At 50.2% G+C, this 24,770-nt stretch overlaps 1 protein-coding gene across 1 annotated transcript in view; it reads left to right on the forward strand.

Moving 5' to 3' along the window:
• C3H4orf50 (chromosome 3 C4orf50 homolog) overlaps positions 1–24,770 on the forward strand; it is a 122,236-nt gene that overhangs the window by 990 nt on the left and 96,476 nt on the right. The window contains exons 2-4 of the mRNA XM_031010306.3: positions 5,492–5,630; positions 8,944–9,483; positions 24,165–24,294. Coding sequence (XP_030866166.3) covers positions 5,492–5,630; positions 8,944–9,483; positions 24,165–24,294 — 809 coding nt within the window. The remainder of the gene's footprint in view (positions 1–5,491; positions 5,631–8,943; positions 9,484–24,164; positions 24,295–24,770) is intronic.

The following is a 24,770-nucleotide window of genomic DNA, read 5'->3' on the forward strand; positions in this document are numbered from 1 at the left end:
CTGCTGGATTAGCATTTAAAATAAAGTCACTCTTGTTCCCACAGTGACATCTCCCACTGTGGCTGTAACTCAGATGTGCTCTCGGCTTCCTCTGCAGTCCCAGCTCCCGCTGGGTGGCCTGGCTGCTCTGCCCTGCCCTGGTAACATCATCTCTTCCCTGTGTGGCTGTCCAGCCCCAGGGGCAGAAGTGGCTTCCGGCAGTTGCTAATCCAGGCTGCCTGTCTCTGTCTGGCCTTTGGACTCTGCTGTCATCTTTGAAATAGGTTCTCCGCATTCGTTTCTCTATGTAGAACTTCCTGGTGTGGGCACTGTTTGCCTGATGGAGCTGACCTGGCCTCAAGGTGGGGCATTTGAATCCAGGTCTTTCTCTAAAGCCCATCTTCTTTCCTGACGATGTCTTGACACCCAGACTGAAAGAACGAGGTTGGGCCTTGTATATAGATCAGAGAAACCCAGCATGGAAGCACAATGCAGTGACGGCAGGGATTGATTCTGACACGTTACTCATATCCCAGCAGCCACGTGCCTTGGATTTTTGCGGGACTTCCCCATTTTCTTGTACTTGCCTTTGATTTAGTAAAGGCAGACCATTGAACGTGTATGCACATGTGATTTACTTTTCTTCCTTTTGGTAAAGTTTTATGCATGAAGAAATTCACAATTCAGAAAAATTCTTCTGTTACTCTATGTGATTGCCCATTCTTTCATTCATTCTGCAACGCACTTACCCTCCGAGAGTCATATACAAAGTTATGTTGGTTTGCCTGGGTTGCCATGACAAAGCACAGTAAGTCCTCATTGAACGTTGTCCATAGGCTCTTGGAAACTGTGACTAAGTGAAGCAACCTACAACAAAACCAATTTGTTTTTGTTTTTTATTTTGCTTTGTTTTGAGATGGAGTCTTACTCTGTCACCCAGGCTGGAGTGAAGTGACATAATCTTGGCTCACTGCAAACCCCACCTCCTGGGTTTAAGTGATTCTCCTGCCTCAGCCTCCCGAGTAGCTGGGACTATAGGCGCCCATCACCACGCCCAGCTAGTTTTTGTATTTTTAGTAGAGACAGGGTTTCACCATGTTGGCCATGCAGGTCTCGAACGTCTGACCTCAAGCGATCTGCCTGCCTTGGCCTCCCAAAGTGTTGGGATTATAGACGTGAGCCACCACACCTGGCCACAAAACTCATTTGACCATAGGCTAATTGATACAAATAAGAGTTAAGTTCCTACAGCATATTTCAGGTCACAAAAACATCACCAAACTTTGAGATAAAGACCCCAGACACTTCTAATGTTAAACATTGAAATAAATGTGAAAGGCTCAAACAAATTTAAATTTAAGAAAGACTCAAAAAATCACAAGTAAGATGATTATTTACCCAGTTGTTCCAGTTCAGGGTCACAGGTGGCTGAGGCCTCTCCCGGCAGCTCAGGGTGCAAGGCCTGAACAGGACACTCACACCCACGCGCACACTCACGCAGGCTGGGACTATGTCGACATGTCAAGGATGGTGACATGGGGATATGGACCCAGATTTACCGGCTGGTCTCTAAGACCAATCACAAGTATCCTTGAGAGAGGGAGACAGAGAGGGTTGAGTCTAGGGATGGCAGTGTGGCCACCAATGTGGGATTGCATGCAGCTGGCTCCAAAGATGGAGGCAGGGCCAAGAGCCCAGGAATGCAGCTCTAGACCTGGAGAAGACCAGGAAATGGATTTCCCCTCCAGCCTCGGAGAGGGCTTGGCTCCACTGACAGCTCGACTAGCTCAGGAAGACTGATTCCGACTTCTGGCCGCCAAGCTTGTGGTGACGTGTTATAGCTGCAGGAGGAGACCAGGGTACCCCGAGAAAGCCCACACAGACATGGGGAGAATGGGCAAACTCCACATAGACAGTGGCCCTGGCTGGGAATCTTTTTTTTTTTCTCATCAACATTATAATGAAATGGCATTATTTGCAGACCTGGGTGACTTAACAAAAACTTATTTTCTCACATTTCTGGATCCCAAAAGCCCAAGCTCGGGGGGTCGGCAGGATTGGTTTCTCCTGAGGCCTCACTCCTTGGCTTGTGGACTCCACCTTCTCCCTGTGTCGTCACATGGTCATCCCTCTGTGTGTGTCTGTGTCCTCATCTCCTCCTCTTACAAGGACCCCAGTCGGATTGGATCTGGGCCCACGCTCATGACTTCCTTCCAACTTAATTGCCTCTTTGAAAGGGCTTATCTCCAAATATAATCACATTCTAAGGAACTTGGGGGTTAGGCCTTCAACACAGGATGCAGGGATGCGTTGAGCCCATAACAGAAGTCCTGGGTGCTGAGAGTTGGGGAAGGCAGGGCCCTGGGCTGAGAGACTAGCAGCGTAGGCCCATACAGGGTTGTACATTCAAATCTTCTGGAAAGGTTGGTGGTGGAAAGAAGAAGATCAATGGACCCCAGGAAGACAGGCAGGGAACCTCAACCAAAGGAGACCCCTCCATGGGGGAGGGAAAGACAGAGATTCCCAGGGGGACACCATGAGCCATAGGGAGGAGGGGCCTCTGTGACTGGGCCTGTGGGGGAATGTGGGCTCGAGTCCTCTGTTCTCTTTAAAGATGGGGTACACCATCTTGCAGAAGAGGGGTCAGGGGAGGAGAAAAGGGAGCTGGCACAGGGCTGGGCCCTCCCATACTTGCCCCATCTTGGCTCCTTTGGACCCTGTGATGCATAGGGTGACATCATCTCCTTTGACAGATGAGTAAACTGAGGCTGAGGGATGAAATACTAAGTGATCCAGGGCTGCTAAAAGCTGAGGCCAGGGTCTGAAAGCACAATTCTGAGCACAGATTTCAGGTAAATGTCGCAATGTGTGTGGGTCTAGCTGGGGCAGGGAAAAGGCCGGATAGTATGTCTTGGGTTCACTTTAATTAAAGAGTTGAAGCACAAAAGTATTTCTTCTCAAAATAATATAACAGCTTTGTTAGAAATGTGAGGAAGAAAATCCCACTCCCATCTTCATAACACTATCATTTTGCATGTTTATTCCCCATCTAAATGCAGTAAAATTAATAACAGCTAAGCACTTACCGAGTACTTGTTCAGTACCAAGCCACTGTTCACGGGCTTGACAAGTATTAACATAATTAACCCTTAAAACAATACTAGGCGGGCACCGTGGCTCGCGCCTGTAATCCCAGCACTTTGGGAGGCCCAGGCGGGCTGATCACCTGAGGTCGGGAGTTCAAGACCAGCCTGACCAACATGGAGAAACCCTGTCTCTACTAAAAATACAAAATTAGCCAGGTGTGGTGGCACATGCCTGTAATCCTAGCTACTCGGGAGGCTGAGGCAGGAGAATCGCTTGAACCCCAGAAGCAGAGGTTGTGGTGAGCCGAGATCACGCCATTGCACTCTAGCCTGGACAACAAACGCAAAACTCCATCTCAAAAAAAAAAAAAAAAAAAAGAAAACTTAAAAACACAGTAAAAGTATCATCCACACTTGTCACTGGTATAATCAGGGAACAGTGTTCCTTCACTGTCTATGTCATATTCATGAGTGTATTAGCTTCCCGTGGTTGCTGTAATACGTCAGCACAAGCTTGGTGGCCAGAAGTCAGAATCAGTCTTCCTGAGCTAGTCGAGCTGTCAGTGGAGCCAAGCCCTCTCCGAGGCTGGAGGGGAAATCCATTTCCTGGTCTTCTCCAGGTCTAGAGCTGCATTCCTGGGCTCCTGGCCCTGCCTCCATCTTTGGACCCAGCTGCATGCAATCGCGTGTTGGTGGCCACATGGCCATCCCTAAGTTCAGCCCTCTCTGTCTCCCTCTCTCAAGGACACTTGTGATTGGTCTTAGAGACCAGCAGGTGAATCCGGATCCATATCCCCATCTCACCATCCTTGACTTAATCCTATCTGCAGTCTCTCTTGCATTTTAAGGTAACATTCATAGGTTCCAGGGATTAGGGCCTGGATAAACTTGGGGCCAAAATTCACCCTGCCAAAGTGAAATTCGTCATTTTCTGCTCCGTTTAAGATTAGGAATCGTATCAGAATTAAATACTGTTCTCATATTTATTGTTACAGATTGGTCTCAAAACTAGAAAGAAAGGCTTTTGTTTTTCCTAGCAAATCTCCCCATATTGTATAACTCATCAGAAAGTGCTCAGCCTGACTCTGGCTAACTGGAGCTGCTCCTGTGGTCCAGTTTGGAAGGATCTTGGTTATGATCCTCACGAGAGAGCACACTCTGGTCTGCCACCCTTGAGACCTTTCCTCAGGGCATGATAAATGGAATAGGAGAGGGACTCTTGGCCTTATCATTAATAATAATGCATCATATAATTTAATCTTCATGAAAACCTACTGAACAAGGTTAATGACCTCTATTTTATAGATAAAGTTACTGAGGGTCATAGTGCTGAACTAGCCCTGTTAAGACCCCATGGCTGGTGAATGGCAGAGCCAGCAGGCAAAGCTAGTTCTTCACCCAGGGCAGCAGTATCTGTCCTGGATGTGCAGGTGCCCAGCGTGGACTTGGGGAAGGAGTGAGGATATATAGAACTTAGGCATGGAGGCTGTGAATGCACCTTCACCTGTATCATGGTTTCCATTATACAGGCAAGATTGACACATTAAGGGGACTTGGAAACTAGGCACAATGGGAGACAGGCCAGTATTTGCAGTGCCTCCTCTCCCCGTAGGTCTGGGAGCCTGGGCTTTCTTTTCAGACTTTCTGCCCCGACCCTGCATGTGTCTCCCTCCCACAGAGCTGCAATCAGGGTTCACATCCAGTCTGGGTTCTACGTCTATGCCTGCTTGTGACATAGCCCCAGTGTGTTTCCAAGACGATGCAAAGTCTTCCTGTGACTTAGCCATTCCTAACAGACAGTTAAGCCACTTCTAGCTTCTCATGTGGAAGACTAAGTAACGCAGAGATTAATTTTTTTCAGTTGCAGAAACGTTTTTCTGAATTTCAATCATTTCCTTAGGTTTATAAGAATGTAGCTAAAACGGGAGACAGCAGAGCAGAGGCTGACAATGCTGAGTCCGGAAGTAAGACCGACTAGATTCTATAATGCTGTGCGACTTTGAGTAAAAATCTGCCCCCTCTGATCCTATTTCCTCATGTGTGAAGTAAGGGTAGCAGAACCCACCTGCAGGCTGTTAATGTGAGGAGTCATTGAAACCACCAAGTTAAAGCTCTTAGCCTAAATGACTCAAGCTCAGGTGCTCTGAGTTGGCATTACCTGAATCTGCAATTACTGGCTTCGGTGTGAGGATGTTGAAGATTTCTGATGCATGGTACATAATTGTTCAAATAACGTCTTTGAAGTATTGTAGATAATCTTTAGAACTATATACATGAATATTATGCAAAACATAATTTTGTCAGAACATCACATTGGCCCAGTGACAAAAACAATAATAATAATAATTTGGCCCTGGTGTCTGCAAAAGCTCTAGGCCATGTTGACTGCACCCTGAGCAAGTGCCTCCCTGCTTTTCATGCTGCAGAATTCAGGAGCTGGAGCTGTCAGAAAGGAAACTCCTCCGGAAGGTGGACCAGCTGAGCACCCACGTGGCCCAGGAGAGAAGCGCCTGGCTCCAGGCCCAGGAGAAGCTGGCGGCGCTGCAGGGGGAGTTGGCCAGCCAGGTACGGTTTCCTTCTCCTTTCCAGGCCCTGTTTCCTGTCCAGCAGAGCCGTGGGAACTCAGCAGCAGCTGCAGTTGGGCAAAGACAGCACAGGGTGGGCCTGGGAGAGCCCAGTCAGGAGGGTTAGAGAGATCCTAAGTTCATGGTGCATGGCGTGACTGCGGGGCCTGGGGCATGCAGGGATGTGGGGGTGGGGGCTGTGATCTGTGGGGGCTGCACACTTGCTGGAAGCTCTTGTGCCTGAGGACCTCAGCGCCAGGCCACAGCCTGAGGACAGGAGTTGGCTGATGCAGGGCTCCTGGGGTCTGGAGCTCTTATGCAGATGGGGGAGACTGATAAGAAACAAATAACTCTAAACCCGGATGTGGGGTGCCATGGGGGAGTGTGGGATCCCCCATGGCGTGTGTTCAGGGGGCTGGGGGAGTTGAGGAGAGCTACAGAGAGCTAAGGCCATGTGAGCTGGGCCTTGTTGGGAAGGGCAAGTGAGGTGTGGCTGACAGCATGGGCCGTAGCACAGAGGTGTGGGAGAACACAGCGGATATCACCGTGCTGGGGACGGAGTGGGTGAGTCGGAAAGTTCCAGAGGGGCCAGGTGGCCAACTCCGCTGCATGGCCCAATTCTGAATACAACGGGGAACAAGCTTTAGGGGACTTAAGTAGGGAAGCCTCAGGGTCAGATGGTCATTTGGGGAATGCCATTCTCCCTGCATGGGAGAGAGAGATGATGGAGGCAGGGGGAGAAGTTCGAGAGCTCTCTGGAGAAGCAGTCGGCAGTTAAGGGTGGGGGGCTCTGGAGGCAGAGGCCTGGAGCCAAACCCTGGCTCTGCCACTCGCTAGCTGTGTGACCTTGAGCAAGTGACTTAACCTCTCTGGGCCTCAGTTTCCTCATCTGTGAAGTGGGAATGATATAGTACCAATCCCCTCAGATTGTTGTGTGGGCTAAGTTGATACATGTAAAAGACTCCCAACAGTAGGTATTTAAATGACACTATATGCTTTTATAATTATTAGCCATTACTAAAATTTTCCAGGGGAAGGACGATGGGGCTGGAGGGCAGGCCACTTTTAGGAAAGGCTGCAGAGGCAAAACCCACAAAACTTCAAGGTAGCCGCATGCGGCATCCAACTGTCCCTGGAGGCATCCTGTTCTAGTCTGCTGCTATTTAGAATGCAGCCAGGGATTTTCAAATTGCAGATTGCAACCCATCTGTGGGATGTGAGATCGATTCAGGGGCTTACAACTAGCACTTAAAAATCAGATCAATATAGACTAAGGAATATACAAGCACATCGCACGTGCTAGAGAGAGTGCTATTTTGAGAAACTTGTTTCAGCTGTACACAGGTGTGTGTATAATGGGCATGATGTTCATAGGTGTTTCTTACAGTGAGAAACTCAGAAAAGCTGGAAAAGCACTTGACATAGCTATTAGCTGAAATAGAAGTGGAAGTGGAAAGGTAAGGATTCCAATTAAATTGAAAATAGTCCTTGAGATGCCAGGGAGGTATCCTAGTGGAATTTTTTTCCCCTTTATACTGAACTTCAGGTGCAGAAAATCGAGTTACTTCTCCTTGGCTCATAGTACCTCATCATTACCATCCTGAGGGGAGTTTTATCATAGGTAGAGTGGTGTTGAGTGGGATTCCTCCGCCACTGATGTGATGTCTCCGTGGAAAATATTGTCACAAATACTTTTCGAGCTGTGCCCTATGTGAATGTAGGATTTCCAAGGTGAATTGGACCCAGCCCTGTAATGATGTTCACAGTGTGATGAGGGGCAAAAGATGAGGGTGACAGCAAGTGACATGCTGTTACGGAGGGAAAGGTACTGCAGGGACCAGCAGTTTCTGCAGGGGAACACTAAGCCCTTTTCTACATGCGTCGTCTTATTAAATCTGTCTCATGTGCTGTGTATGCTCCTGGGAAAGACTCATCACAAAACCCCATTTCCAGACGGGCGGCAGATGTTCAAAGTGATAGGGAAATTGCTTAGGGTCTCTCAGTTGCCCCTTGGCCCAGCTGCCACCCAGCCCCCAACCCTCTAACCCTAAATCTCTCGCTGCAAACATCTGTATTTTGAAGCGAGTTTTGCAGGAGTGCTTGAGCGAGTTTTCCATGCCCTTTGCACCTGTATGTACCAAATGGCAGTTTTGCTTTGTTGCTGTCAATGTTTCCAGTAAGCATTTGCATATGAAGATGCCTCATTTCTGTAGTGACCTGCGGTCATTCTGAAAGCTGTCAAAGGCAGACCATCTAGGCTCTGAAATCCCTCCACCGGGCACCATGCAAAGATCATTACAGAATACACGCCTTCAGGAAGACCAGAAGAATTGTCCTCCCAGGGAATCTGACCCTGACTTTTATCTGCCCCACGTTCTCCAAAACTATCAAACAAAGCTTGTCTGAGCTGTTCCTGGGTTTCCTGTTTCACGTTTGCTCTTAGCTTGTTTGTTTTTGTTTTCCAGAAGCTCCCTGGCAGAAGAGCAGCGGCAGGTGACAGTAGTTGAAAGATTAATGTAGACGTAGTTCTACCCCTTTGCTTGAATTAATTCTGAAAAGTAGGCAACGGCTCTAATTTTTGCAGTGGGTTGTGCACCCCAGTCCAGCTCACGGACTATGGGTGGGAGGAGGCAGATGTGTTCCCCGGCCAGGAAGGTGGGCAGATGAAAGAAGAAAAGGCCTGAGTCAGATACAAGGCGCTTGGCATCCTGGCCACAGTGAATTTTAGCTGCGTGATATGCAAGTCACTCCTGAGTGTCTCTCAGGCTAGTAACGTACCTCCCTCCAGGTGGAGTATCCACAGTAATGACAGCTGCTGTGGCACTGGTATTGCAACTCACCTGCTGGGGCCAGGTGACCCTGGGTGGGCCAAGCATTGACCCTGTAGGTAGGAAATGGGGATCTCTGGGCAGTTCTGGGGTGGAAATGGGGACACCTGGGAGGCTCTGGAGCAGCTGTGTGCACTCAGGTGCGGACATATTCAGTATCCGGACATCTCCAGCGGCCGTCAGGGTGTGTACTCGCTGATGGCCATCCTGCCACCTGCACAGCTCCCTTCCAGGACTCAGGGAGCTGTTGAAGGTGCAGGGCCCAGACTAGGGTGGATGAAGTGAGGGAGACACTTGCCTCCGTGCAAAATTTAAGAGGATGCCAAAACAGTCAAACAGATCATACTTTGATGCACTATTACAATGCACAAAATGCAAAAACGCACCATGCACAAAATACAGAAATGTTAAGTCAAGACAGGACCAATGTGAGCCATGGTGTGTCCTTTGGGCTTGCTGACGCCCTCATCCACCGCCAACTTGTAGATCCGGGAGAAGGAGAGCGTGGCCAGGCGGCAGCAGTGGTGGCTACGGCGGTTGCAGGAGCGGTTGCGGCGCAAGGACGAGGCACTGGGGCAGCAGGCGGCGGCCCTGGAGCGCTGCCGGCGGACCCAGCGGCGCCAGCTGGGCCTGGTGCGCGAGCAGGAGCGCGTCCTGCGGGAGCAGGTGCAGCGGCTGGAGTGCGACGTGCGGCGCCTCGGCCGCGCCGCGGGCCTCCTGCTGGCCCAGTGGGACACCGCGGCCCTGGGCTCCCAGGGCGCCACCGAGGCGGCCGCGGAACTGCGCGCCCTGCAGGCGAGGGCAGAGCGCAGCGAGCGCGAGCGGGAAGAGGCGGCGCGCAGGCTGCAGGAGCACCGGGCCACCGAGCGCCAGCTCCGCGGGCAGCTGGAGGAGCTGCGCTGCTGGATCTATGGGCTGAAGCTGTCAGAGATTGGCCTGCAGGGCCAGGTGGAGGACCTCGCCCAGCAAAACCAGTGCCTGAGAGAGGAGCTGGGAGCCCAGGTCCCTGTTGGTCACTGCAGCCTGGTAAGTGGCGGGAACCCAGAGCAGGAATGATCTTTTGCCTTTCTCCTTCTCCTCCAGCCACTTGGTGAAGTCATTGACCCATCCATTCCCCGGGCTCCTCTTCCTACACCCGTCCAACCCTGCCAGCCCTGTCCATCGTCCTTCACTGCATCTGCTCACCTCCCCACCCACCCTCCCATCTAACCTCACATACTCATTCAGTGCACGTCCACCTCACTACCCGTCCACCAACGGTGTCCACTCACCTGTCCATCCTCAGATGCACACACTTGCCCATCATCCATCCATCCACCTATCCAACCACTCGCCCACCTACCCACCATCATTTTGCCATTCATCCTAACACCTGCTTGTCCACGCAGCCACTTATGAGCCCACTTACTAAACGACTTGTTTTCCCATTGTTGAAATCTGTTTGGGCTTTTATAAAAAATACCATAGATGGTGGCTTATAAACAACAGAAACTTATTTTTCACACTTTTGGAGGCTGGAGGTCCAAGATCAAGGCACCAGCAGATTTGGTGTTGGGGGAGGGCCTGCTTCCTGGTTCACAGATGGTGCCTTCTCACTAGGTCCTCACAGGGCAGGAGGGAGAGGGAGCCTTCTGGGGTACTAATTAGTAAGGGTACTAATACCATTCATGAAGCCTCCACCCTCAGAACCTAATTACCTCCCAAAGACTCCGCCACCTGACACCCTCACATTGAGGATTAGGATTTCCACATAAATTTGGTGGTGGTGGGGAACACAGCCATTCAGACCCCAGCACTCGCCCACCAACTTGTCTAGCCACGTTCCATTATCTTCTCATTCACCACACCATCTGTTCATCTATCTACCCCTCTGGCCACTGGCCAGGCAGCCAACCAGCCACCTTGTATCCCTTATTGTCCACTCACTCTTGTCAATCCATCTGTCCAACATCCAATGAGTTCCTGCTGACAGCCAGGCCCTGCGCTAGACAAAATCTTCAACATGCTGTGCCATGGGACTCATATGTGCTTGTGAAGTCCAGTCCCTCTCCTCTGGAAGCAGTCATCTCTTCTCCCACTTTACCTGTAGCACCAAAGGTGACAGCAGTACCCTGGTGGCAATTCTGTGCGTGCGTGCATCTTCAGTTCTCCCTCTTTAGACTGTGAGCTCCTTGAGGGCAGGGTCCAGACATGATGGTCTTTGCAGCCTCAGTCCCCATAGCAGCACACAGGAGGGCCCCAGCACTGTGGAGTAGAAAGCACACAGGGTAGGGTCCCTTTCTGGTTTGCATATTTACTCGCTGTGTGACCTTGGGCAAGCTTCTTAAACTCTGGAGGGCAGGCTGGACATGTGTTGGTTCATTTGATCGAGGGGAGGGTAAAAGCTTACATTTTATGTATTCCTACTGTGTGCTCGGCTCCATACTGGGTGTTTGCAAAGACGTTATTTCATGTAATGCTTATGAAGGCAGGTGATATTAGCATCTTCCTTTTGCATTTGAAGAAGCTGAGGCTCAGAGGACAGCATCTTTTAACTGTTGTCACACAGCTATTAAGGGACTGAACTGGAATGTGATCAAAATTTGATGAGAGTCCAAAGTTTATTGTTTCTACTGTAGCAGCCTGCGTTCTGCAATGGAAGTACTAACTCAGCTCCCACAAAAGATCTACAGCCTGCTTCCCCACTGGTGGCTCAATTTGCATTTAAGGAAAAATGAGTGAGCAACCTTAGCCCAAAGAGGAGTGCTCATTTTTTGGAAATAAAATTTATCTTTAAACCTGGATAATCCATTTAAAATTACCTGGAACCTTAAATGATCTGAATTTTCTCAGGATTGTAGTAATGTATTAATGGCTTCATCAGTGGTCTTAGTTGACCTTCTTACTGCTTTATCCTCCTATTCTCGCTGTTGTACATTTCCTGTTTGTTCTTCTTATGTTCATCAGATAAAAGGAAAACAAAGTGTATAACATTGGCAACTTGTTGTAATTTTGGAAAACAAGTGTGCCTAGATGGAAATTGTCATTTAAAATTCTCTCTGTAATTTTCCTAAACATAAGACTTTAGACTGTTGGCTTAAGTCCTTCTTCCCCCAATCTCTCCATTCATCCTATCTTCCTCTTGTAAAAGTCCCAGTGGCCCAGGGGAACTGCACCTCCCATGGGGCTTGGCTTTCAAGGCTGCACTGCAGGCTGCTGTGTACAGTCGCACTTCTCAGAAATAGCTACCTGCTATTTCTTGAAGATGGTTATCTGGGAGATAGCACGAGTACCTATGTATTTAGGAAGTACTGCTCATGTCTTGGCCATTCTGTTTTCTCATGTAATCCTTAGGACAGCCTTGTGAGACAGGTGCTGTTTACCCACTGAACAGATAGAGAAGCTGAGACCCAGGGAGTTTAAGTGACATCATCACAGGCACCAGCTGTTAAGTATCGCGGCCAGCAAGAGGACATGGCCAGAGCAGAGCCATGACTTCTGCCTGCTGCCGAGACCTCGAGATCCTGGGGTCAGAGTTTGTTATTGAGGAGCCTAGGGCAGCAGCAGTGGCTGTATTTAGTAGATTCTATGCCATAAGCTCCCTGGCTCCTTGTCAATGTGTGTCTGTGACCTTCTCAAGGTTTCATGCTTCCTCTTATAAAAGTCCCAGTGGCCCAGGGGAACTGCATCTCCTGTGGGGCTCAGTTCTCAAGGCTGCACTCTAGGCTGGCCTGCACAGTCACACTTCTTTTAAAAGCTCCCTAAATTGCCCATCAAGTGTGGTCCCCAGCCACTTCTGCCTTGGTCTCTCATCAGCAGAGTAGCTGAAAAAGCAGGGTTGTAGCTCAGGAACCTGTGGAGTGTAGAATGCTGAGCCTTCAACATTGGAGTGGAGCAAGATGCTCATATTCAGAGTTGCAGGCGGGAATGCAAGTGGAGATGATGGAGGATTCCAGCACAGCTCTGCCTCCTACCAGCGGAGATGCTTTCAGGCACGTTCCTAAATTCTCTGTGCCTCAGTTTCCCAAGTGTGAAATGGGACTAATACTGGGATGATGATAATACTAGTGCATCCTGGTGTGGTTGTGAGGATGAAGTGAGAAAGTACAGGGAAAGCTCTTAGCTCAGTGCCCAGTATATTTTGAGTGATCAGTCGAATCTAGCTTCTGTCACTGTCAGCATCATCACCACTATCACCATCACCACCATCACCACCATCACCATCACCATCACATCATCACTATCACCATCATCACCAACATCACCATCACCACCATCACCATCGCCATCATCACTATCATCACCATCACCATCATCACCATCACCATCATCACTATCATCACTATCACATCATCACCATTGCCATCATCACTATCATCACCATCACATCATCACCATCACCACCATCATCATCACCATCACCATCATCACCATCATCACTATCACATCATCACCATCACCATCATCACCATCACGATCACCATCACCACCATCACCATTATCACCATCATCACAATCACATCATCATCATCACCATCATCACCACCATCACCATCATCACCATCATCACCATTACCATCACATCATCACCACCATCACCATCATCACCAACATCACCATCACCATCACCACCATCACCATCATCATCACCATCACATCATCACCATCACCATCATCACCATCACCATCATCACCATCACCATCATCACCATCAGCATCATCACTATCATCACCATCACATCATCAGCATCACCACCATCACCATCATCACTATCACATCATCACCATCAGCATCATCACCATCACCATCATCACCATCATCACTATCATCACCATCACATCATCACCATCACCATCATCACCACCATCACCATCATCACCATCACCACCATCATCAACATCACCATCACATCATCACCATAATCACCATCACCATCACCATCACCACCACATCATCATCACTATCACCATCATCACCAACATCACCATCACCATCACCACCATCACCATCATCACCATCACATCATCACCATCACCATCATCACCATCATCACTATCATCACCATCACATCGTCACCATCACATCATCACCATCACATCATCACCATCACCATCACATCATCACCATAATCACCATCACCATCATCACCATCACCATCATCACCATCACCATCATCACCATCAGCATCATCACTATCATCACCATCACATCATCACCATCACCACCATCACCATCATCACTATCACATCATCACCATCATCACCATCACGATCACCATCACCACCATCACCATTATCACCATCATCACAATCACATCATCATCATCACCATCATCACCACCATCACCATCATCACCATCATCACCATTACCATCACATCATCACCACCATCACCATCATCACCAACATCACCATCACCATCACCACCATCACCATCATCATCACCATCACATCATCACCATCACCAACATCACCATCACCATCACCACCATCATCAACATCACCATCACATCATCACCATAATCACGATCACCATCACAGTCACCATCACCATCACCATCATCACCAACATCACCATCACCATCATCACCATCACCATCATCACCATCATCACCAACATCATCATCACCATCACCACCATCACCATCATCACCATCACCATCATCACCATCATCACCAACATCACCATCACCATCACCACCATCACCATCATCACCATCATCACTATCATCACCATTACATCATCACCATCACCACCATCATCAACATCACCATCACCATCATCACCATCATCACTATCATCACCATCACCACCATCACCATCATCACCATCACCATCACCATCATCACCAACATCACCATCACCATCATCACCATCACCATCATCACCATCACCACCATCATCAACATCACCATCACATCATCACCATCATCACTATCACCATCACAGTCACCATCACCATCACCATCATCACCAACATCACCATCACCATCACCACCATCACCATCATCACCATCATCACTGTCATCACCATTACATCATCACCATCACCACCATCATCAACATCACCATCACCATCATCACCATCATCACTATCATCACCATCACATCACCACCATCATCAACATCACCATCATCACTATCATCACCATCACATCACCACCATCATCAACATCACCATCACATCATCACCATCACCACCATCATCAACATCACCATCACATCATCACCATCACCACCATCATCAACATCACCATCACATCATCACCATCATCACTATCACCATCACAGTCACCATCACCATCACCATCATCACCAACATCACCATCACCATCACCACCATCACCATCATCACCATCATCACTGTCATCACCATTACATCATCACCATCACCACCATCATCAACATCACCATCACCATCATCACCATCATCACTATCATCACCATCACATCACCACCATCATCAACATCACCATCATCACTATCATCACCATCACATCACCACCATCATCAACATCACCATCACATCATCACCATCACCACTATCATCAACATCACCATCACATCATCACCATCACCACCATCATCAACATCACCATCACATCACCATAATCACCATCACCATCATCACCATCATCACTATCACATCATCACCATCACCATCATCACCACCATCACCATCATCACCATCACCACCATCATCAACATCACCATCACATCATCACCAACATCACCATCACCATCACCACCATCACCATCATCACCATTACCACCCTCATAACCATCACCATCACCATTGCCACCCTCCTCCTCATCTCTTCCTGGGCTTGTGCTCATCTAGTACGATGTTGGGTAAATCACCCTCACTACCTACATTGTAATTTTCTCTCTCTTGACTTTTTATTTATTTTTCCTGAGGGCTTATCCTGGACTGGAACAGTTTAGATGTGAGTGTAATTTGTCACCATTGAGCTGCCTGAATGGCTGGTGGGAGCTCAGGCTAACATGTCCCTAGGGTGGGTGGGGCCTGTGGTCACCAGCTCCTGTGTCCCAGCATCCTGTGGATTGGCTGGGGAGACTGAGAGAACTGCAGTGGCCTTGTGCAAAGGGCCATCTGGGGACGGCTGTCTGGGCCGAGGAGCTGAGAGCTTTTACCTGGGTCTGCTGCAGGGCAGAGCAGGTGGGTGAAGCCCGCTGGCTGGCAGAAGACCTGGGATGTGAGAGGAGGTGAGGGGAAGGGGCTGGCTTTCATCTTGGGAGCTGCCCATCTGTTACTCGGTTAATCCTCAAGCGACATGGCCAGGTAGGTGTCCTCCTGTCTGCTTCATAGAGGAGGCAGAAGGCTCAGAGATGCAGTGTCCTGTCCAGGGTCACACAACCAAGGAGTGAGGCCCCAGTGTAATTCCCATTCCCTGCCTTTCCTTTCATATCCACCCAGCCTCCTGGGCTGGGAGTTTCCCAGAGGCAGCGGTGGGTGCTCATGCAGCTGAGAGCCGCCCTCCAAGGACATGAGGATGGCACCAGCAGCGACCCTGAGTCAGGCTGCCAGGGATCTGAGCCCACCTGGCGGGGGGAAGCTCTGGGGCAGGAGAGCATTGTCTGAGTGGGCAGGAGGGGCCCCAGCCAGCCACAGGCCTGGGGACAGAGTGACAGCAGCAGGCAAGGTGTTCCCAGCTGGTTTGGAGCTAGCTGCTGCAGGTAAGGGCCAGGTCACCTGGGGTATTCCCGGGGCTGCAGGTTGGGCCTTGAGGAAACAGGCAAGGCACAGCATGTTATTTTCCTGGGGCTGCTGTAACAAAGTACCTCAAACCTGCTGACTTAAAACGGCAGACATTTATTTTCTCCTAGGTCTGGGAGCCAGAAGTCGGAAATCAAGGTGGCAGTGGGGCCATGCTTCCTCCTGAGGCTCTAGGGGACAGTCTGCTCCTTGCCACACCCAGCTTCTGGTGGCTCCTGGCAATCTTTGGCTTGCAGATGCATCACTCTGATTTCTGCCTCTATTTTCTCTTGGCCTCTTTCCTCTGTGTGTCTGTTTCTGTGTCTCTTCTCTTCTTATATGGACACCAGATCTTTATCGGATTAGGACCCAGCATAATCCAGTACGGCCTCACCTTAATTTGATCACATCTGCAAAAACACTATTTTCAACAAAGGCCACACTCTCAGGTACTATTTCTTTTGGGAAGGCACAATTCAACCCACTCCACGAAGTAATGTGGCAGATGACGGCTTATGGTCTCTTCTCCTCCTCCAGGTATTCCCTGACCCCAGGAGCCTCTTTTGTCCTCCCAGGGCCCTCACACACATGGCTGTCAGTGCTGCGCTGAGCCTCCCAAGGGCAGGGCTGGGGCTGGGTGCGCTCTGCCTTCCTGGTGTTTGCCGAGTGCCGCAGGCACACTGACATGCTATACATTTATTTATTCATTCATTTACTTCAACCAAAACACGCATCTTGCAAGACAGGCACTGTCCTCTTAATTTTCTGCTGCATTCCCAGCACTAGCACAGTCCTTGGCACGGAAGAGGTGCTGGGTGAATATTTATTAAGTGCAAGGAGGAAGGAGGGAAGATAGCACTGACTCCGTTATCAGAGCCTGTGTGGGTTCAGGCCCCTTTTCAGCCCTGTGAGGCTGCAAGCAGATGATCTGGCTTCTTGGCTTGTTTAGGACACTAGTTTCTTGGGACATGCCATCTCCCCTGTGGATTTCTACTGGATGGGAAATAGTGGCAATTGTCTCCCTGGTGGTGTCAGAGGGAAGAACCCAAGAGACCGTGATGGCAGGACCCCGCTGAACAAACGCTGGATAACATTCTCAGCATAAAATATCATGGAACACGAACTCCTGACCTAAAGTGACCAGCCTGTCCAACATGGTGAAACCCTGTCTCTACTAAAAATACAAAAATTATCTGGGCATGGTGGCATGCGCCTGTAATCCCAGCTACTCAGGAGGCTGAGGCAGGAGAATCGCTTGAACTCTGGGGGGCAGAGGTTGCAGTGAGCTGAGATCGCGCCATTGCACTCCAGCCTGGCAGAACGAGACTCTGTCTCAAAAAATAAAAGAAAAAAATGTCATTGGGTAATCACTGATTCTGCCTTCCAGCAGTCTAAAACCATGGCCCTTGAAAAACCAGGTTAGGAGAATTTTGACTAGCAAGAGGCTTGCTTTGGCTGTGTGTGTGTATCCATTTTATCATGGCTTTTGTGTTTCTGGTATCGCTTGCTCTAACTTCCGGTGGAGGTGGGCTCTCCTGCCACTTACCGATGGGTTGCCCTTGGAGGGGACTCAGCACCGCTTCCTAATAACATCCCTTTGGGGATATGGGTTTTAACAGATGAGTTTTGGGGGGACATGAAAATTCAGACGGTAATATGGTGGGACCAGGATTTGCCCTTTGGTGAGCTGATCCCATAGCTGTGTCCCACGCCCTGTTTCTTCAGTAAATACTGGTCAACAGGTCAACAGTCAGGATTTGATGGTACCCACTTGGTGCGTGTGCTTGGCTCCAGTCTGAGCTCAGTACAGGGGCTGGGGAGTGAGACAAGACCCTGCCCCACAGGATGACAAAACAGATTGGGTGAAGGAGGTAGGGGCAGAGGAAAGGCAAGGAAATGAGCCCTGTGGAGTCTGTGGGTCACTGGGGGAGGACCCTGGTGTTGGAGTGGGGGCTGGACCCAGGCTGCAGCATGTGACAAGGCTGCCAGGCTCTGTCCATCTCTCAGAAGGAAGCTGATGGCCCACAAACAGCATCTTGAGGTCAAAAAGGGCTGCCTGGAAAGGAAGAATTCCTCCTGAGAGGGCCACTGGGAAATGTGAAGAGCTAGCCAGCCACCAGCTCTCAGGTTGAATGCAGCCTGGAATTTATAAATTAAAGTGTTAGAACCCATTGATAAGGAACTGCAAAGCCAGATGCGGCCCTTCATGTCTTGGTGGAAATTGCATGAGCCTCAGTGGCCACGGCTGTGGCTTCCAGGCCTCTGCACATCTGTGAAGTCACAGAGTCCAGAGAGCATCGCATGCTGTGTGACTGCCCAGGGCTGCCAGTGCATCTTCAAAGGACTGGGAGTGACCCAGGAGGACCGAGAGCCACACACAGGTCTTCAGCACCTTGCTCTGGACAACGGTGGTGACTGTCAAATGATCTCCCTCCATAAGCACCCCACCATGGCTGCCCACAGCCTCAGGATCAAGTTCAACCTCCTATCCACGGCATTCAAGGCCCCCGGTGTTCTGCTCCTTCAAGCCCAGTCCTCCGTATGCCACTTCAGTCACACTGAGCTGCAGGTCCCTGAGTGTGCCAGGCTCTTCTGCCTTGTAAGCCGTCCCTGTGTCTGGAAGCTTCTAGTGCCCATCCCCACTCAGGCTGTTGGAAAGCCTTGCTACTTTCTCTTTATTTGTTGGGAATGTTGCTTCCTCTGGAAGACTTCCCTGATCTCACATCAGCTCAGTGCCCCCATGGTGACATGAGCCACCTCTGGTGGCCCTGATGTTCACTGTGCCCAGATGCCCAATCCCTCAGCTGTGTGCCCCTCATCATCAAAAACTGGTTCACTTTAGCTCTATTCCCAGTCCCTGGCCACCAGCTGTGAAATGCTTGATGAGTGAGTGCCTTGAGGCATCGGTGAAGTTATTTGCTCCACTGCCCACGGGAAAAGGAAGCTTCTGGCTGAAGGGACTGCTTCACAGTGGCAATGCTGGGAAGTGAGGCATAGAAATGGGGAAATGGTGGGGAGGGTCTAGTCCCAGAGATGTGTACCACAGATAGAAAATCATCACGAAAGCTGACTTTCATCAACTTTTGGAGTGCTTATTGCCTGCCCAGCGTGGCAATGTGTTGCGTTCCCCACAACAAGCTTATGAGGTGGTAGAGTTATTGATTCTCACTTTGCAGAGGAGAACACTGAGGAAGGGAGGTAAAGTCACTTGCCCAAGGAAGTGGAAGCAGCAGTATCTGGAAGGAGGCACAGTCTTGGCCCCACCTGCAGTGACCTCTTGGCTATGTCTGATGTGCTCTGGGAGCCATGGTGTGAACTATGGCAAGGGCAGTCATTATAAAAGTGTGTTTCCTTTGCTTCGTATTCACAAAGCACTTTCCTAAACAGGAACTCATGAACTGGACAAGGTAGCCGGGGCAGTGCCCTATCCACAAACCTGTAGTCTGGAGGATTCCCGTAACTTGCCTGGGGTTATATGCTTCCTCCTGAGGTCACATGTTTTAGAGCAAGTTACTTGGAACCTTGATCCCCAGAGGAACGGGCCACTGCAAGGACAAACCCTGATATGGGGAGGAGTTTGGGGACAGGGTTTCTGCTCAGGGTAAAAGGAAGTAAGAACCATTCATAGTTGGCAAGACAAACGTGGTTTATCTGCAGATGGGTCTGAATGCTTTCCCATGAGTGTGCACTGGGCACCTGCCATGTCCCAGGCGCAGTGAGCCAGGCATGAACCTTGCCCTCCAAAAGCTTATAGAGGAGACAGACACATGTGCAAACCATGACACTACAATGATGCTACGGCAGAGGGCAGCACAGGGCTGTGCCTGGCCTGGAGGGTCCCAGAGATGCTCGTGCAGAGAGATGAAAAGCCAGGCTCTTAAAAAGTCCTTGTCCACTGTCATCCCAGAGCTGAGATCACCATCCCACGTCAGGGGCTTTAGGAGTGACTGGATGATCCCGCCAGCCTCTATGCCCTGGCAGTGTGCGTAGAGTGACCCCTGGTGGCAGCTACATGAATCTCTTTGTTGCTGGGTGAATGGCAGGCAGCCTTGCTCACTGCTTGCTTTTGTGCAGAACAGGGTATTACACATTTGTTTCTCTCTCCAGCAGCAAGCAAGAGCTTTAAAAAAAAAACAGTGTCAATAATGTCGAAAAATAAAATAGGCAAAAGGGATGAACATGCAAATAATATAAAAGGAAGTACAAAATGGCCAATGGTCTTAATAAAAAAATATGGACAGCTCCATTAGTTAAAAAATAAAGCCAGTGAGAAAAACCTCAGGATCCCATTTTCTTCTGTACATCTGTCAAAGGTTAAAAGGGCCTGCAGCCGTGTGGTGTTTGAGCTATCAGGAGTATAAATGAACATATCCCTTTGGAAGGGCTGTCAGGCAGTAAGTATTAAATGCCTTTAAAAAAGGTTTATGCCTGAGTCTCAGCCATTTGACTTCCACGAATATATCCAAAAAGTGATTGGAGGGTGCAGAAGAGCCATGTACAGTCATGTTTATCTCAGCTCTGCTTATAGTTGGTAAAAATTCGTAACAACCCAACTGTCCAATAAGAGGGAATTGATTTGATCTGGAACTATCTCCTTTTTTTCCTCTCCCTTATAGCAGAGAATATTAGTTAGCTGTAAAAACCGCACTGCAGAAGATCCTGTAGAGAAATGATCCTTCTATATCATTAAATGCAAAATTCACAAAGTAAAAATTTACATTTTGTATAAATAGAAATTTCGCAATGTCTATGCATAGGAAAATGTCTATGCATAGAAAAAAGCTCAGAAGGGCCTCTAACATGTTCGTGTTTATGCCTGGATATCCTGATATTTCTCATTTTCTTCTTTTTGCTTATAATTGCACATGAAAGCTGAGTCCAGATTAAGTTACAGGCAAATGTTTTCTTGAGGGTTGAAATGTAGGATGGACTGATAGAGCAGGCAGGGAGGGAGAAAGTTCAAGATCAGGTTTAGAAACCTGAGCTCTGCTCCTGTGCGCCTGTCGACTTACTGTGTGACCTTGGACAAGTGACTCACCCTCTCTGAGTACTGCCTTCATCGGTTGTGACATGAAGGGGTAAACTAGACAATGGGCAATGTTTCAGTACAGCGTTGTCTTCTAGGTTGTGTCCACTGGATGTCACCTCCTCGAGGCAGGGATTTAGGTATGTTTATACATGGCCGTGTCCCCAGCTCCAGAACAGGGACTGCCACATAGTAGATGCTCAGCAAGCATTTGTTGAATTGCATTGAAGTCAGCCTGGGTATGATAACAATCCAAAAAATACACCACCAGTAACCATTTCTACCTTCTGCGCTATGGAGTGGCCTCCACGCTGCCTCCCCAGCCTCTTCCTTTTTCTATTTATCTAGTCCTTCCTCTTCCTTCGACTTCTCTCTCTTCCTGCTTTCACTTTGAATTTCTGTCTCTTCCTTTCCCTATCCTATTCCCTCTCCTTTTCCTTTGTCATTCACCTTCTTTCACTTCCTTTCTTTGATGCCTTCTTTCTCTCTTTCATTTTCTCTTTTCCCTCTCACTCCAATGATGATTTTAAGCAGCTGACAAAGTGTGCAATTCTGGTTGAGTGGGAACCAAATGGATAAAGACAAGAGGCAGCTGAATGGGACCGTGAGAACGTGGGACAGCTGCAGCAGCCAGCAAGGCCCTCTGGGTGCAGGCAGGTGGCTGTCAGGACAGGATGCCACTGCCCAGGCCCTCAGGGTTAATAGGTTTGGGTTGAGGCTCCTGCACTGGTTCTTGTTTAAAGCTTCTGGGTGACTCCATGATGTGGCCCATGCTGAGGCCCCTGGCCTATGAGAAGAAATGGACAAGACCCAAACCATCATACAGATCAACAGGAGGCCACCAACCCAGAGTGGGAGGAGATGAAGGCCAAAGAAGGCCTCATTAAGGATCGGCCTTTAAGCAGGTCCCAGAAGGGGAGGAGGTTGACCAGGCAGAGGGTGGGAAGAGAGGTCCAGACAGTGTGCAAAGGCTCTGAGGTGTGGGGAGAAGAGTTCCTTCCAGGAGCACAGACGTGGGTGGTGGTAGCAGGGTGGAGGTGGGGGCAGTGAGGCCGGCGGGGGTTTCTCTTTCAGTGTAACAGGAAGCGTCGAAGGGTGAGAAGCAGGGAGCAACCAGATCCAGTTTCCATTTTAGTGCCATCGCTGGGGGCTGAGCGGTGCGTGGAAGGGAGGGGCCTGGAGCAACAAGCAGAGAAGGCTTTGCCTGCAGCAGGCAAGCGATCCAGGCCCCTCCTAAGAAGGATGTGACAGCCAGGTGTCAGGAACAGCATATGGGAAGGTGCAGAGGCCGGGGAGAGCACGGACGCGCTGGGGCAGGCAAGCAGGTTGCTGTGAGCAGAAGCTGGCGCAAAGCTGCAGAGGTGGGAACAAGGTGCCCAGGCAGCAATGACAGCCCATAGATGGGCACCAGCACCTAATTTCAGCATTCGTGCTGACCCTGTAGCCAGAGGGGAGCCAAGGGAAGCCTGGGTGATCAGCGGGTCTCCCTGGTAGCTGCAAGAAGAACCTGAAGGAGGTAGGAGGACCAGCCAGGAGTCTGATGCTGGGTCTGCTGAGAGAAGGTGAGGACCTGGGGAGCAAGTGAGAAGGGGACAGGGCACTTACCTGTTCACTTCTGTTTCCTCCTGGCCTAGAGCCACACCTGGCACACAGTAGGAACCTAATAAATGTTTTCTGAATGAATGCACTTGTAAATCTAAAACATCTACTTTCCCCCAGGTTCTATCTGTCCACCCAATGATGAAACATTTATTAAGCACCTACTGTATATAGGCTAGGGTGAGGGTGCAGACAAAATGAAGCCAAGTTCTCTTCCTAAAGGAGCTCACAGTCCAGTGGAGTAGTAGGTATGTGAGGCAGCCAATAGCACCGGGCTGGAGCACTGCAGTGGAAGCAGCCAGGGCTGTGGGAACCCAGAGGAGACCTGTGCCCAGCCCCTCGTGGGTGGTGGGTGACAGCTGAGTTTTTTTGTGTGTGTGTGTGTTTTTCCAGTCCCACGCCTCTACCCTGTGGCAGGGAGGAAGGAGCTGCCTCTGAATTATCCTGACCTGCAGCAGGGCGGCAGCTGGGGAAGCTCCACACTGTGGAGAAGTCCAGGGGACAGGGCGCTGCCAAGGTACCGGGCAGTCGCATTTGGAGCTTATTGACAGTTGAAGGATAGGACGGTCCAAACCCCCTGGGCAGACACCCTCCTCCCTGGGTGGGACATGGAAAGAACCTCTGCACAGGAAGGGTACCTTCTTCCAGGGTGCCCTGGGCTGTGTTCAGGGTGAGTCACTGCCCCCACCCAGGGAGGGGGCCCTGGACCTCTGCACAGGAAGGGTGGAGCTGGGAGCCTTTGGTGCCCTTTAGGGCAGCAGTCCACTTTTTTGGCACCAGGGTCTGGTTTCATGGAAGACATTTTTTCCATGGGCAGGGGGTGAGGGGAATAGTTTCATGGTGAAACTGTTCCATCTCAGATCATCAGGCATTAGTTAGATTTTCATAAGGAGCACCCAACCTAGATCTCTCACTTATGCAGTTCACAATAGGATTCGCGCTTCTATGAGAATCAAATGCCGTTGCTGACCTGACAGGAGGCGGAGCTCAGGCGGTAATGCCTGCTCGCCTGCTGCTCACCTCCTGCCGCACGGCCCAGGTCCTAACAGGCCACGGACTGTACCAGTCTGGTCCACGACCCTGCTTTAGGGGATCTGGGTGCTTCTTGGCTGGACAGACATACTCCTCTGAGGACTGAACGCTGCCCTCGTTGTCTGTGGACAGGAGTCTGAGTGCTAAGAGGGGGCAGTTTGGCCTGGTGAACCAAAAGCACAAGGCCGGGGCTGGGCTGCCAGGCTGTGAGCTCTCTGCCCTCTGAGCCTCAGTTTCCCCACCTGTGGAAGGGACTCAAGCTCCCTTCTGGGGAGGGGCCCCTGGGGATGGGCTTGGAGTGCACACTTCAGCCAGGACACTGACGGCTCCTGACTTCCTCTGTCTTCCTCCAGGACGCTCTGGGCTGTGTTCAGGGTGACTCACTGCCCCTGCCCAGGGAGGAGGCCCTGGACCCCTGCAGAAGCCAAGACTGGTGGAACTCCCTGCGGCCCGATGATGCCCCCAGACAAACGGCCCCAGCAGGTGCGCGGGTACCGCGGTGCGTAGAGGACGGGTCCCAGGCAGCACCCACTGAATGGCTAGCTCAGTTCCTCCTTATCGTGTCCCGATGACGCAGGGAGAGGAGGTGGTTCCCCCTCCCTACAGACAAGAATCGAGGCTCAGAGAGGTAGGGTCCCTCTCTCAGGGTCACACAGCTGCTGCAGGTGGGATCAGAGTATGCAACTCCCACCAGGGGCCTTTGGCTCGGGCTCAGCTGAACACAGGCTCACACCCTTGGCCCTCGGGAGGGTGCCAGCCAGGGGGCCTCACAGGCCAGCAGGTTGGCAGCAGGGACATGCTTTCACAGAAGTCCGTATGATGGCCAGGAGCCGTCCTGTCCCCCCACTTCCCAGGTGACACCTCCAGTGTGAGGCAGTGAGAATCGCACTTGGCAGGTCTGGAACCTGCTGGGGCTTAGAAGCCTCTTGTCCCTGATGTGAACCAGTATCTCTCTCTTG

Source organism: Gorilla gorilla, chromosome 3, assembly GCF_029281585.2.
Source record: "Gorilla gorilla gorilla isolate KB3781 chromosome 3, NHGRI_mGorGor1-v2.1_pri, whole genome shotgun sequence".
In the NCBI taxonomy this organism is placed as follows: domain Eukaryota; kingdom Metazoa; phylum Chordata; class Mammalia; order Primates; family Hominidae; genus Gorilla; species Gorilla gorilla.